General features: G+C 34.6%; 2 protein-coding genes across 2 annotated transcripts; one reads left to right on the top strand and one right to left on the bottom strand.

Annotated features, from left to right (window-relative positions):
* Window positions 1-1,807: 1,807 nt before the first annotated feature.
* On the bottom strand, window positions 1,808-5,168 carry LOC142548810 (cell division cycle 5-like protein). Its single transcript, XM_075657349.1, has 2 exons — window positions 4,857-5,168; window positions 1,808-4,415 (listed from the first exon to the last, which is right to left on the bottom strand). Exons 1-2 carry the CDS (start codon window positions 5,031-5,033, stop codon window positions 1,986-1,988), a joined length of 2,607 nt encoding a protein of 868 aa, XP_075513464.1. The 5' UTR covers window positions 5,034-5,168; the 3' UTR covers window positions 1,808-1,985.
* Window positions 5,169-6,075: 907 nt separating this feature from the next.
* Window positions 6,076-12,491, top strand: LOC142548809 (inositol phosphorylceramide glucuronosyltransferase 1-like). The gene is made up of 10 exons (XM_075657348.1): window positions 6,076-6,485; window positions 7,260-7,380; window positions 7,489-7,674; window positions 7,890-8,053; window positions 8,769-8,876; window positions 9,005-9,142; window positions 9,229-9,336; window positions 9,599-9,884; window positions 9,965-10,088; window positions 11,968-12,491. The coding sequence occupies exons 1-10, from the start codon at window positions 6,234-6,236 to the stop codon at window positions 12,107-12,109; spliced, it is 1,629 nt and encodes a 542-aa protein (XP_075513463.1). The 5' UTR covers window positions 6,076-6,233; the 3' UTR covers window positions 12,110-12,491.
* Window positions 12,492-15,597: the final 3,106 nt, after the last annotated feature.

The following is a 15,597-nucleotide window of genomic DNA, read 5'->3' as shown; positions in this document are numbered from 1 at the left end:
GAAAAATTTAAGAAAACCAAAATATCCCCCCAACACTTATAGTCGTGAAACTGAGTAGGCCGTCATTTTTTGGTATTATCAATAAAATCTGTTAATTTTTAGTTAAATTTTTTTTATTCTCACAACTCACAACAACCCATCATCTAGCTCATTTTGTCAACTCCGCTGTTTCACTAACATTTTGAGCGTTATTTTGGACCCTAATCAACCGCTAATAAAGGTAATTATTAATTCTTAAAAAAAAAAGGAGTAAATATGAATTCCAAATATTCTTTACAAAAATGAATTCTCAATCTATTAGATCAACAATAAATATGACGTGTTCGATTTTTTTTTTCTCACAAACAATTTTATCGATTGAGCTTATCACATAGACTTGTCTCGTACGATTTACTTGAGTGGTCTAATTTGGACGTTGTTATATTAAAAACTTAAGTGTTTTTCAACACGCAACAAACAACTATTGAATGCATGAATTTGTACAGAATATAGTTATAGTCATGTTAAATGTCTATATTTTCTTATCAAGACGTAGATTTTAATTTGGAATTGTCATCTTTATGGATTGTTTCGAGTTATTTAATATTCAAGAAGAGTTCTAATTAAAATTTGGAAAGATTATTAAAGTACAATTCGAACAAAAGTTCAAAGACAAGTCAATACAAGTCTAATATTAATGAAGATGGCTATAGGCTCAAGTTGATCACTAAATTGGCCTTAAATTAATATAAACTCAAAGTTACGATTATAAATCAAATTAAATTTTTTTATGCGATTGTGTTTTATCGTCTAGAGACGCTTACCGGAGAAAGCAATTATTCGATCTTTATTAGGATTTAAATTATGATTTTATTAATAATTTTTCCAGACAAGTAATTTTCGTCCCATATAAATAAAGCTTGTAAATCTCTTGAAATAAAACTATTTTTCAAATAATACATAAAAAAAAAAAAACACCATGTTGAATGTTAGAGCAAGCCCGTATCCTTTTTTGTTGAATGTTAGAGCAAGCCCGTATCCTTTTTTTTTACTTATATATGAACTTGGTAAAATTCTAAATTTTAGAAACATTTTTCTAAAAAGTTTATTTTACCGTAGAAATTCATGTTTTAATAATTTGGCAATTTAAGTATAACTTATATCATGATATTGATCGTGAAATTGTTGACCCCATTTTGAAAATCTTCCATCTAGCACCTTTCTTGGACGAAATCTTATGTTAGGGGAACGAAATCTTATGTTATATTTGATGTTTCAAATCATGTTAAACTTTCGCATAAACAAATTCTGTTTATCATATTTAACTTCTCCATTTTTTAAATTAAAAAATCATCAATATATTGTTTAATCATTTATCGTGCTTGAGACATCAATTTTTTTTTTTAAAAATAAATGGATAGAATGTTTTATTAATGATTAATTGAAATTTTGTTAACATAATATTTAGAATGTTTAATTCCTAATAATTTTGTCTAAATAAAACTTGTTTAAACAAAATATAACACGACTGAAAACTCCAAATATATTTTTCTTATTATCAATCACCATTGACATGCACTACAAACACATTAAGTAGTAACATGATTGTAATAGAGTGACTTTCCGTTTGTTGCGAACAAAAAGTTGGAAGGATATATTTTCCCTAATTTTTACGAAATGATTTCGTCCACGGAAAATGACACCAAACTGATTTGTCTGATAATCCTGATACTTTACATATGTTGCTAACGGCTAAGAATACTAAATTTACAAAATCAACCATTATAACAATTCGTACACAAAAGAGTGTGTCTTCGTAAAACCAGCCTAATCTCTTCAATTTAAGACTTCCATGCATTTGAAATATGACTATTGGTGGCTAATATGTTTCCCGTAAAAATCAAATGGATCGACATTTTCACCCCATGTTCATCTCTAGAACATAAAAATCGACAGCTCTTGTTACAAATAAATAGACATGCCAATATTTTTCAAGACAGATAATTTCATGCATCGGCTTTCAAGACATCATTAGTATCAACTTCCATTGAGTTTATCTCGTCAGTGATGGCTGAAGGTGATGGTGGCGTCTCGAGATCCTGTGCAGCAGGTTGATCGGCAGGCTCTGCCTCAGAACTCGACAATACAAGGGAGTTGTCTTCTGTAGCAGTTTCCTCCTCTCTTTTTGCTTGCAATCGGTACGAATCTGTCAAATTCTGAACCCTTTCAAGTTCTGGTAATAGATCACCATAACGTTTCTGTAAAATACGCTCGAGATCCTTTTGTTTCTGAACTTCTTCCCAGAGATTACTGATCCTCCGTGTGGCTGCTAGTTGTTCTTGCTTCTGCAAAGCAAGGAAGCACTCAAGTTCTGTTCCTGCAGTATCCATCTGCTTGAAGGTTGCCTCGATCTGCGTCCCGAGTTTTCCAGCTCTCATTTGATAGCCATTAGTGAGAACTTTAATCTTCTGCTCATGCCGCTGAGCCTTTTTAGTATCATCATCCATCCTCTTCCTTGTATTTTCAAATTCATTTTGAAAAGCGGTGAGTCTCTCCATATTGTTGGCAACGGTCGATAAACCATAGCCATCACGAGTGGGAAAGTACATGATATCATTTAAACATGTTTCATGCACCTCTATGTACTCAGCAAGTGATTCCTTTTCGTGGCCCATAGCCATTCGAATGAACTGGGCCTCCTCCTTTATCAATGTGTCAGCTTCTGTCAGCTCATTTTCCTCAAAGTCTTCAATTGAAGGAGCGGGCACAGACTTCCCATTTGCGGCACGTTTAGACCCTTTTTTCTTCTCTTTGGCAGTTTTTTCTTCCGATGGATATTTCACCTCATCATGTTCCAGTAACAAAAGGAGCTCTCTTCGTATCAACTCATCGGCCTGCTCAATTAATGTTGGAGGTACAACAGAGCTTTTGTCTTCATCAGCTCTAATTAAAGAGCCCCTAATAAGGTCCAGGGAAGAAGGTGGGGGTCTAGGTAGCTCCCTTTGCAGCACTTTCGATCTTTTCTTGAGTAATGCTTGTTGCCTTGCTTCTTCCACAGCCTTTTCTGTAGCTATCCTGTCGGACATATCCTCCTCGATTTTCTCCTCAGGTTCCTCATCCTCTTCGGGGAAGGATTGGACAACAATCTGGTACTCGTTTTTGGGCTGTGGAAGGTTTTTCAATCCAGAAACCAGTTCCTTCCTCAAATCAGATTGCCTTAACTTGCCACTGTCATGTATATCTAATTCTTCATTTATGTGCAGCTCATCCCTCATTGGAGTACCTCTGGGGGTCATGCTAAAAGAATTATACCCATCACGCGAAGGTGTCATGTTAATTCTAGGAGTGAGCCCTGCACCTCCAGGAGTTGCTGAGGGAGTCAAGAGGGGATTCGGAGTTGCAATATCCTTTTTCCTAGGAGTGACTCCAGAAAAGTCTGATGGGTGCAACAATGGATTTTCTCCACCAAGCAGGGGGGTCTGAGATTGAGTCAACCTCCGCTGGTTCTCAGCCTCCATCATAATGGCATCCTGCTTGCTTGCAGGAGTTCTCTGAGGTGTTCGCAATGAAGGCATACCCTGCCGGGGTGCCTCTGCATAGTTTGCAAGAAGAGAACGTGTTGCAGCATTCCCTTCAGTTAATTCTTCACTCCCAATAAGATCACTAGCAATCCCCATCTTAGCAATCGCCTCTAGTTCATGGTCTGGGATCTGTGGTGCAGGGAGATTAAGTTTAGATCTTTTTCTTACTGTTTCAGGATCATTGAGCTTGTTGGCTTGTAGTATCGCTGATGGAGTATCTTGTCTCTGAGCAATTTTGTTCCTCGCAATGTCCTGCTTTCTGAGACGTGCTTCCCTGTCAACTCTTCTTTCACCTTCAAGTTCTTCGATGGTGGTTGGGAAGCTGACTAGTTCAGCTGGACGATCTTCATCAGCAATATCATAAAAGCCTGGGGGAGGTTTCTTTTCAAAGGGAATTTCCGCATTGTAGTCAATTCCCCTTCTCTTTCTCTTCCTTTTTCGGATGTCAATCCCAGCAGCTTTTAATTCTCTCCTTTTCTGCAAAGAAGCAAGTCTCCGGGCCTCTTCAAGTTGCTTTTCTCTAGCTTTCCTCTTTGCCTTTTTGCCTCTTGTGTTGGCCAACCGAGCTCGTGCTTCAGAAAGCATCTCCTTCTCATCCTCATCCATATCCACAGGATCAGGACGAGCTGGCTTGGATTCCGGATTTGGGTCAATCTCTCCTGGACGCAATTTCCTCGGGTCATCACCAGGTTCATAGTTCTCATCCTTAGCACATGCTGCGTCCAAGAGCTTCTCATATCGTTCAAGGCACTGTGATGGAGTACGACCCACAATCGGGGCAATAGTTCTCCACTGTGTGGGCATGAGCTTAGCAAGATGCAACAGTTTCTCATCTTCTTCTCTGGTCCACTCAGTCTACATAGCACATACACAGATGTGTGTCATTTATCTAGCACAGTAATCATGGATGACATGATAAAAGTTATAATGACTATAACGTTGTAAACCTTCTCCGACATTTCTCTGGTAGATATATTGAATTACATAAGCATACTCAACTATGCAGCATAGCAAAAGAGAAAAACATAATCACTCTTCCAGGTGCAAAAGCGTTAACAGTCGCTTAAGTTTGTATACACTTTGAAATAACTCTACATCTAAAACACATAATCAACCCTTCCCAAAGTTATCAAAAATAAGGAAAAAGAAAACAAATAATATCGTAATGGCTTAAAGAAGGAATGTAAACGTATTATCAGATAAAATTAGCAACAGTAGTTCAATCCATATAATTCAACCCCCACCCCCATTTTCCCCAATTTCCACTGTCACTACTTTACTTTATCGAGCTCTTACCTTTTTGATTGAGGGATCCAACCACTCGTACCAACGCGCCTTGCACTGCTTCGCGGATTTACGAACTAAAAGAGAAGAAATTCGTGCCCACTGATTCTTCCCATACTTCATCACCGCCGCCTTCAATATCTCATCTTCGGTGTTTTTCCAAACACCACCTTTAATCATGATCCTCATCTTCGCGACTTTTTTCGGTTTCCCCTGTCGCTGGATCTAGGGTTTGCTGGAAAATTTTGTGTGCGAAGTTGTGGGGAGGGAAGTGGGTGTATGCATGATAACGATCCTTGTCTAGGCCATCTAGGGTTTCTTAAATTAATTAAAAAAAAATTATGGACAAGTAAAGTACAAACCCATGATTCGGGTAAACAAAAATTTGTGTGAGACGGTCTCACAGATCGTATTTTATAATAAGGATCTCTTATTTGGGTCATTCATAAAAAATATTATTTTTTCTTGTGAATATCGGCAGGATTGATCCGTCTCACAAATAATGATTCGTGAGATCGTATCACAAGAGACACTTTTACTTCTGCTTTTAAGTATTTTTTTATTATTTTTATTTTTATTGTTAACTCTTTTTTAGTGTTTTTGTTTATTAACTTGTTCCTCTTTTGAATAATTAAATTAAATTAAATAATCTTAATTTAGAAAAATAAAATTAAGAAAGAAGAAAAACTTAATAAAAAAAATGAAGACGGACGGACGGAAATAAATTAATGTTTAAATGTAATTTAATATTTGTCCAAAATTAAAATTAGTTTTAACTTTTTTATTTATCTTTTTGCCGAGTAAATAATATTTTTTCGAAATTTTTAGTAAATCTTGTAAGGACAAACACTACATAATTGAAGTAAAAATTTGCGTGAGACCATATCACGGATCGTATTTTGTGAGACGGATCTCTTATTAGGGTCATCCATAAAAAAATATTACATTTTATGCTAAAAATATTACTTTTTATTGTGAATTTCGGTAGGGTTGACACATCTCACATATAAAGATTCGTGAAACAGTCACACAAGATACCTACTCTACTCTATAATTAATGAATTTATAAGTTTTTTTTCAAAAAAATTAAAAAGATTTAAAGCAATAAGGAAAAAAAACTAAAAAGATTTAAAGCAATACTTATTGAGGGTCTAAAAAAATTATTTTAATTTATTTATTTTGAGTTTACTTACTTTATATATTAAGATTAAGATAAGATCACTAAAATCCTTTAAATTCAATCAAGAACGACAAAGTTGACAAGTCCTGGTTGGAGACGACAAACATAGACCGGGTAAAACGAAATGTGGAAAATCCATCCCGTTTTTCGTTAAATTCGATCGACGGATCTTCGAACCTTTCTCAAAATCCCATTTTTGAAGGATTATTATGGAAGCGAACAAGTTGAATTTACGATTTACTCTTTTGGTGTCATTGATTTTGATGATCGGAGTATGCAGTTGCGAGAAAACTTTGGGATCTCAGAATTCGAAAGAAGCTTACGTCACGTTACTCTATGGCGATGAATTCCTACTCGGCGTGCGGGTTTTGGGAAAGTCGATTCGCGACACGGGTTCTACCAAGGATATGGTTACTTTGGCTTCTGATGGAGTCTCCAATTATGCTAAAAAGTTGCTTAAGGTATTTGCTATTTTCTCCTTTATTTATTTTTTTTCTTGCTTAATAGATTGACGGTATAGATCGTGTGCTATGAATTACGCGATGTTTCTTGTTGGTGTTGAGTATTGTAGTGGCTGTACTTTGATTTGAGTTTTTTGTAATTAAGGGCGACGCTGGCTTTATTTGTTGTGGAGATTAGGATAATCCAATTTCAAGCTTAAATTTTACATCTTGGAAAGTTTTTTTGGTTTTCCTTCGTCAGTGTTGGGATATGTTATTTTCATCTAAAGTTTACTTTGGATTCGAAGTAATGAATAAGTTGCCGTAATTAGACTTCGAGTGGATGCCATAATTGTATTTTCCTACAAATACGCTATAATCACGAGACACTGCCTTGCTGACTGGGATGGGGTTGTGATATTGTTTCATTCTTGTTGTTTAGTATATTTGATGAATACATGTAATGAAGTTATTGCTCAGAAATTGCGTTGCAACAAAATCCTTGTAGAATTTATTGCTTTTTTAATATGGGCAGCACAAGTATTTCAAAGGGTCTTGGTCCTGTGCTTTCGAAGCTCTATTTTTTTCTGTGTAAACCTTTTTTTTTTTTTACCAAACGGGAGGATCTTTGGTGGCTTCTTCTATTTCCAGTCTCAGAACCGGGGACATCGGTTCATTGGTCCTTATTTTGGATAATGAAATTGGTGTTGAGATGGTGATGATAGGAATGATAGTGCAGGTGCTATTTATTTTTTTTAATCATTTCAAAAGTTTTAATTGATTTCTATCATGCAGGCAGATGGCTGGATTGTGAAAACAATTAGTTTGTTGGAAAATCCCAATCAAGTGCGTCCATCAAGGTTTTGGGGAGTCTACACAAAGCTTAAAATTTTTAATATGACAGACTACAAAAAAGGTGATCACCATTTGTATTAACAATGAGGCAATAAGTCTGTTGTAGGTTAAATTCTTATATATATTATGTGTTATATAAAACTTTCTGGAACTTTTCGTATTTTGGCAGTGGTATATCTTGATGCTGATACAATTGTGGTTAAGAGCATTGATGATCTTTTCAAGTGTCGAAACTTTTGTGCCAACTTAAAGCATTCAGAAAGGCTGAATTCAGGAGTGATGTTGGTTGAACCATCAGAAGAAGTGTTCAACGACATGATGACAAAAGTGACCACCATGTATTCTTACACTGGAGGTATAGTATACTGGTATTCCTCCATTTCTGTGGTTTTTTGTGGTGAACATGTGCTGCATGAATAATGTGTGACTATTTGTGTAAATAAACTAAGATGGAGATGTCATGTTTACCTTGAATAATTGTTTTAGTGCTAAATTGCTCAAATAATTGTCACAAGGACTAATTGAGTTTTTTCCTTCTTTTTTTTCCAAACTCTTCCCTCCACTCTGCAGGTGACCAAGGATTTCTCAACTCATACTACCCTGACTTTGCCAGTGCACGCATATTTGACCCTCATGCATCCCCAGAGGAGTTGAAATCTAGACCCATTCCCAAAATGGAGAGACTTTCTACTTTATACAATGCAGACGTTGGCCTTTACATGCTTGCCAATAAGGTAACATCTCATAGCTCCATAGCTGATTTATTTTTGTTTACGAAATGACGAATATATGAGGGAAGGTACAACGCGGTTACTTCAGGCTGGCGAGCAGGCACAAGGAAGGTGCCTGTTCAGTATATCTGTAACTCATTCTATTTTATTTGTCAATTTTGTGTGTTGCCAAATGTTCTTCTTCTTATTGGTACATGGGTTGGGTGGCGTAGTTATTCCACATATTTATCTATTATATTTATGAAGACAAGATTTAACATGCGCTTCACCAGAAGTTTAATCTGAAATATGTGCTTCAAGAGTTGAGACTTTGCATAGGTTTTACAGGAGCTGAACTAATTATATTCCATTTCATTTAAACGTCTCTTAAAAATTGGTGGTGGATAGTAGCCGTTGAAGCATCGGTAATGTGTACATTTGGATTAAAAATGTTGAGGTGCAATAAGAGGCATGGACTAGAAGAAGAGGGGACATTTCAAGCAAATAATGTGCATTCATTCAAAAATGATAACTGCATATTGATAAATGTCCTGTTTAACAGAATTAGTTCAACTAAATAAAGAAAGAGAGCTCCGATTTAGATGCTATTTTTCGAAAATTTTCAGGGTATTTTGAAAGTAGGAAGTTACTGGACTCCCTTGAATTTCTTCAACTCCCAGGCCACCTATGTACCGAAAATCCTCTGATTTTTCTCTTTTTTGTTGGTCCAAACTTGTAGTGGATGGTTGATGAGGAAGAACTCCGTGTTATTCATTATACGCTTGGTCCTCTAAAGCCTTGGGATTGGTGGACATCTTGGCTTGTTAAGCCAGTCGATGTCTGGCAGGTAATTTTTTAAATTTTAAGTCCACATATTACTGAGATTTATCTGCTTTTTATTGCGGGATGCAATACTTGTGTATCTCCTACATCACCAATTGGTTGACTATTGTAGTTTTTGCTGATATGACCTAGAATGCTAGGGTAAAGCTTGAAGCAAGTCTCCCAGGAACTGCTGGGGGTCAAAATCCAAAAGATGAAGTAGTGGTCAAATTTCTAATTCTGCTTCCACTTGTATTCCTGGTTTTCTGTTATTATCGCTCCTTTTCACAGGTTTGGAACTAAATCTTCTTATTCATCGAATGCTTGTAAATGTACTCTCTATTGTTTATTTTTGAAATGGTTGCTCGTACACACAGACACGATCATTGTTTGATCACATTAGACACCTCTTCTACAAGTTCAGATCTAGAGGTATTCTTAGTTACTCCGCGGTCAGTTCCTCTACTGTTAGTTCTAGTCAGCAGGTGTGTTATACTTCCCAGATTAAGATTATACTGAAATATTCTTTTTAAGATTATGTGGATGATCCTTAATTCCGATTTTTGTAATAAAAAAACTTGAGCACTTCCACGCAAAAGTTTGCTACACTAAGATACAATGTCAGTTTCTCTGCATACTGATATTGCATTCTATTTAGCACTTGTGATGTACACATACAATAAACTGTTGAGCTATATTCTATACCTTCTGGTTTTTATTTTAACGTGATGGTGTATTGGAATACAGTTCCCAAAGGCTGCGTATAATAAGGTGCCTGTTTTTCTTGGTGCGATGTCAGTGGTTATATGTTTCGCGGCTGCAATTTTGTCCCTTGCATTCTCAATGTTGATTGTGCCTCGGCAAATAATGCCATGGACTGGTTTGCTTCTTGTGTATGAATGGACCTTCACAATTTTCTTCATACTGTTTGGAAGTTATCTACTTGTTATCCATCAATGGGGGAAGCATGTGGGCAATCAAGCATCATCATTTTCATCTAATCCTGCATCATACGATTATGATTCTGGAAAAGGTATTATACTTGCAGAAAAGTACCTAGTTTAGCATGTTTATCCATATGACTGGAGTTATAATGTTTGGTTTGTTTTTCAGGTCATTTAAGACAAATGTCGTCTTGTGATGCCTCTGCGTGGTATTATGGACTCGGGCTGGCATCACTAGCCTTGGCAACTCCTCTATTGCCTTGTCTTTTGGGGATCACTGCTTTATTTTTAAGGTATTTTTGTGTGTTAATGGCATTGTCTTTCAGCTTTTGTAGTTTTAGTTGTACAAAATTCTACATTTTACATCATTTCAGCTTTTATGATGGTGCGAGTATTGATTAGTTACAACTAGGCTTGCTAAGATGTTCCTTTTATATGCTCTGGAAGTCTCTAGTGATCTGCTGTTTGACCTGCTTTTGAGTTGGGTTATTCCTGTAGTATCAATTTACATGTCAGGCACTTGGATTCAGGTATTAAACATTTGCTTAGTTGCTCAGAACTCAGAAGTACTCTTTTCTTTCAAGTTTTTCATGAGGGGGATATTATTTATTTCTTATTTTTAGATTTAGTCTTAGTTATTTTATTTCTAGTGAAATGTTAAAAAATTTGTGGAGGACAAAAAGATTAATAGTCAAGTTAACCATAAAGTTCCGCTTAAACATTGACCCCCTTCAAGTAATTGACAAAGGATGCGTGAAAATTTGGGTAACTATCACTTGAGAAAATAATGATGTGTACGGTGAATGAAGTTAGAGGACCCAAGTAAAATTAATATGATGCTCATTGCTCTGTGAAAATTTATTTAAAATATGAAGCTTAATAATTTGGATAGCTTCCACTTGAAACAAATAATGACTCGTATGGTGAAGTTAGAGGACCCAAGTAAAATATGATGCTCTGTGAAGATTTATTTAAAATATGAAGCTTGATATAATTTTTTTAATGAGAAACGATGAAGCTTGATATTCTGATTACCTATATGTTAAACTGTGGGTTTTCAATCTTAAAATGCCTTTTTAAAATTAAAGTAATTAGTTCTAAGCATTTCGATAGGATTCCTATGATTGCTAAGTGTTGAATTCTAAGTTGTTGAGGACAGGTAATGAAATGCAGATGCTTGAGTTTGATGCTTCTATATTTGAAATCCTAATTCCTGTGTTCATTTAGTTATGATTCATAATATTTCTGACTTTACAACAACACAGAATATGGCAGGAAGATTGGAAATCCAATGAAATTGTGCCTAACAAATGGACCTATCGTCTAGACATTTGAAAGGGATGATACATTGCATCATGAACTCAGATTTCCTTCATAAGGTCTATAATACCTGTGTACGAGACAATGTACCCAGAAAAATATATCTAGAGTAGTCCTAAATGTGTTCGGGTTCGCATGATATATTAGCTTGTTGTTTGAACTAGATTTTAGAATTTGTTGCTGACTATGGGTTGGTGTTATTTTTGCTTACTGCCTTTGTTAAAGAGGAAGGACGTGATGAACCCTGTTGAGAACAATCTGTGATGATTTAGATGGTTTATCGCCGACTACTGAGTCTCAATGTTGAATAAAGAATAACAGTTATCATATGTTTGTTTGAAATTATCAATTGATCATTTGTTTGCGGAGAATGGAATGATATTTGGAAGTGTATAAAGCATTCCTAAAACTTTAATTCCATTCTTCTGACTTGAAATTTAATGATTGTTAATTGGGTTCATTTTTTCCCCAGGAAACCTTTATTGCTGGTCTTATTAACGTTGTCTTTTTACTTCATATATTTCTTTCTGATGGTGCATTAGGCAAATAAAGAACAAATAAATCTTGCTCAAATTTGTGATAATTCAGCTTCTTACTGGTAACGTTCATTTGCTGATACACCACTATTCTAATATTACTTAACTTGGGATCTATACTTAATCTAGCTGTTGGATTGCACGGCTAACCTATTTGCTAAATAAACCACAGTAATTAGGAAATTTGTAAAAGGATTTGGGAGTGACTAATCAGGCGCCTACTGACCAGTATGTTGAATAGAACTTGATCTGCTGAACCATCCTATTACCAACTTAACCATATGTCTTTATGATAAATGATACATCTGGTTAACAGGTTAGGCTTGATGGTTGTGGGAGCCCTTGTTTTGGCTTCATTCGCAACGTACGCCTCGGTGCATCTTTCAATAAGAGCGTTTATCCGGGGTTGTGAAGATAGGGACACGCAAAGAAACAGGACCTTCTGTTATTTCTGCTAGTTGGATGATCCAGTGATGCTGTTGTTGTATTGAATGGATGATACGCTTGGCTCGCCTGTATACCTGGAGCATGAGATGAAATACTGATGGGAACCAAAGGCCCAGAGCCCGACCTGAGATGGAGCGGCGGCGGATCATGTGTTAAGCTAGTAACGAACTAACGACTCCGTTTATTGGCTTTCTGTAATTTATTTTTGACAGTTTTTCAACCGAGTAGTTTTTAAAAAAAAAAAAAAAAAAAACTGTCGTTCTACGTTTGTTAGATCACCTTAAACTTGAATGGCCCTTTTACAAGATTGGGGATGTATTTTGACATCATACATTCAATTTATGTTCTAAAATTTTGTACGGGAAACCTAATACGTGTGGATTCTTTGAGGTCTCTCTTTTGTCTTGTGTCCCACAAATTTCGTTCAGATTGAATGATTTGATTCAACCTATCGATAAATTTCAAATTGTTTCATTAAATAAGAATTTGAAATATGACAATGATTAAAAAGTAACCATAAAAAAAATAATAGATTTGAAAATCATTGAAGTGAGAGTCTGTATCTGACATCTAATTCTAAAACTTGTAATGAGAAAAGTCCTGGCTTTCTCATCTAAATTCATCTCCATCCACCAAATTCCACGTACTTCTAACTTAAAACCAGTTCGAGATGAAGTCTTTAATAAAAAAGTAATTCAGTTATCGTTATCCATTAGGCGTCTAAGCCTAGGTGTGCGCAACTATTCAGTTAAACCGAAAAAATCGACAGAATAGGTGTGCGCAACTATTCAGTTAAAACGAAAAAATCGACAGAACCGATTTTTTTCAATAATTTGGTTCGGTCAATTCGGTAGTTCGGTTTTCAAGTTTTAAAACCATGTCTGTGTGATTTCCGTCTTAGTAATTGAAAAATCTTGTAGCTAGATACCGTGTGACATTGTGTTTGTACGACTAAGTTTTCTTAAGCCATGGAACTAGTGCATTTTGAACTCGAACGGTATCGCTTGTCGAATGTGTTCAAAGAATTGTATCCACGTTAACTAGATGATGGAAATAAAGGCATATTGCTTGTTATGTATATTCTCACTTTTCAGAGCTAGCTGAGAGGTTTTTTTGCTGTCAAATTGTATGTTATCAGGATTTTAATTTCAAATGAAGCATTTATTTCTTTTGGGATATCTTGGGAGACGGTCTCATGGATCTTTATTCATAAAACGGATCAACTATGTCCATATTTACTTATAAAAGGTAATATTGTCATGGGTGACCCAGATAGAAGATCTGTCTCAAAAAATTAACACATGAGAATCATGAGAATTTTTTAAAAAATAAAATGACAAAATTCTCTTTTTTCTACTTAAAAGCTGTTTCGATTTCTTCAATTTTGTTTAATTAAATCGATTAAATCGCTTTTAAGTCTATTCGCTTTGGTCAATAATCAGATTGGTCGATTGCACACGCAGCACCATTACACTGCCCCAAAAACGAAAACAACCATAAAGATGGATTGTCCAAAAGCTTCCACCATTCAATGAATCATTAATCATATCCACAAAACTAGCAATTTCCAATATGTGGAACCAATTTAATCTATCCATCGTACGACAAATGTGTGTACAAATTCAGACATGAAATAATGCATTATTGAGTGTTTATCTTTGTGCAAGTGTAAACCTACAAGTGTCCCATGTTGGTTTGCCTTGTTAACAATCATTGAGTTTCGTGTTGCACTTTTTTCTTTTTTAAAAAAAGAACTTGACGTGAGGTTGCACTTTTTAGATGGATAATAAATATTCTTTATATAAATTCATAGACACAAATGGGATAAAGCTAAACATTTTTTTTAGATGAAATTGATTTTTTGCCTAAAAAAACTTCATAAAAAATATTTATAAAATTATTGTAAATACTCATTAAAGAGTATTATCGAAATTCCAACAAGTTATTATAACAATTTCTAACAAAAAAAAAACAAAACAAATATTGTCGTCAAAACATAGTTTCTTGAAATAAGAATCAATTTTCTCATTACTTGTTATTATCGATTGAGAGACAAGCATTGAGCTACAATAATTCGGTTAGTTAAAATATTGAACAACGAAAAATTAAATAGAATTTTTTTTTCGAATCAATAAGGATATAATCAAAAAAATTTCTCTAAAACTTATTTAAAAAATATAAAAGATATGTAAGTTGAATATGTAAAAACGTTTTGGCAAAAACTTATGTGAGACGGTTTTACGTGTCGTATTTTTTGAGACGGATCTCTTATTTGGGTCATCCATGAAAATATATTATTTTTTATGCTAAGAGTATTATTTTTTATTGTGAATATCTGTAGGATTGACCCATTCCACAGATAAAGATTCGTGAGACAGTCTCACAAAAGACCTACTAAAAAATCGAAAGTTGATAACATCAATCAAGTGTTTACAAATAAATTGGGTGAAAATAACACACAATAGTAACATAATTGCTAGCAATATACCAAATAACGATAAAACTTCATTAAGATGTGACTGAATTTACTTTTTTGTTTGGATATAATGATTTGATTACAAAAGATTGATACGAACAGTGGATATGAAATGAAATCGATATATTTCAAATTTATCGTAATCATCGTTATATTTACACAGATTAAAGTTAAAGTTGATTAAAAATTCATGCAATATAAATTCATTAAAACAATCAAAATCATATATTTGCGTGTGTATAATTTGGGTCTATAGTTTTATAATCGGAATCACGTGATCGAGAAAGTCTTTCTTGAGAAAATAAGGGAAAATGAGTAAAAGTCTTTTTCCCCCCTAATCCTTCTAGTGATTTTGAACATGACTATTTGAATCCCTTTTGGGAAGGAAATTTGTGGTTTGACCACTCTAAATCAATAATTTAAGTGGAAAATGAAATTTATGTCTCGATTAAGCAAGTTTTATACATTTGATATAGTTTAAAACAATTTGACAAAAACTTGTGTGAGACGGTCTCACATGTCGTATTTTGTGAGACAGGTCTCTTATTTGGGTCATCCATGGAAAAAGTATTATTTTTTATGCTAAGAGTATTACTTTTTATTGCGAATATCGGTAGGGTTGACCCGTCTCACAGATAAAGATTCGTGAGACCGTCTCACAAAAGACCTACTCAAACAATTTTGGGTCGACGAGAAATTGATGAATAAAACAAAAATTATATAAATAACAATATATAATCTGCTACAACTGATAACTGGGATAAATTATTTTTGGTTATATTCTAATTTGAAGCATTTGGATTTGAAAAAATATTTGAGAAGACTATTCGTAATAACTCCATGTTGGATGTATCGAAAATTTTACCACAATAATTTAAAAATAAATGTGTGCGATTTGAAATTCACTGTTAAATGGATTTACCCATACGAAATACTAAATTTGTTATTATTTATTTGAAATTTCCAGCTAGCTTAAAATCTATCTATCCAATAATATTAAATAGTTAAAAACTAGGCAAAATT

This window comes from Primulina tabacum, chromosome 6 (assembly GCF_025594145.1).
Source record: "Primulina tabacum isolate GXHZ01 chromosome 6, ASM2559414v2, whole genome shotgun sequence".
In the NCBI taxonomy this organism is placed as follows: domain Eukaryota; kingdom Viridiplantae; phylum Streptophyta; class Magnoliopsida; order Lamiales; family Gesneriaceae; genus Primulina; species Primulina tabacum.
This window is presented reverse-complemented; position numbering and strand designations above follow the sequence as displayed.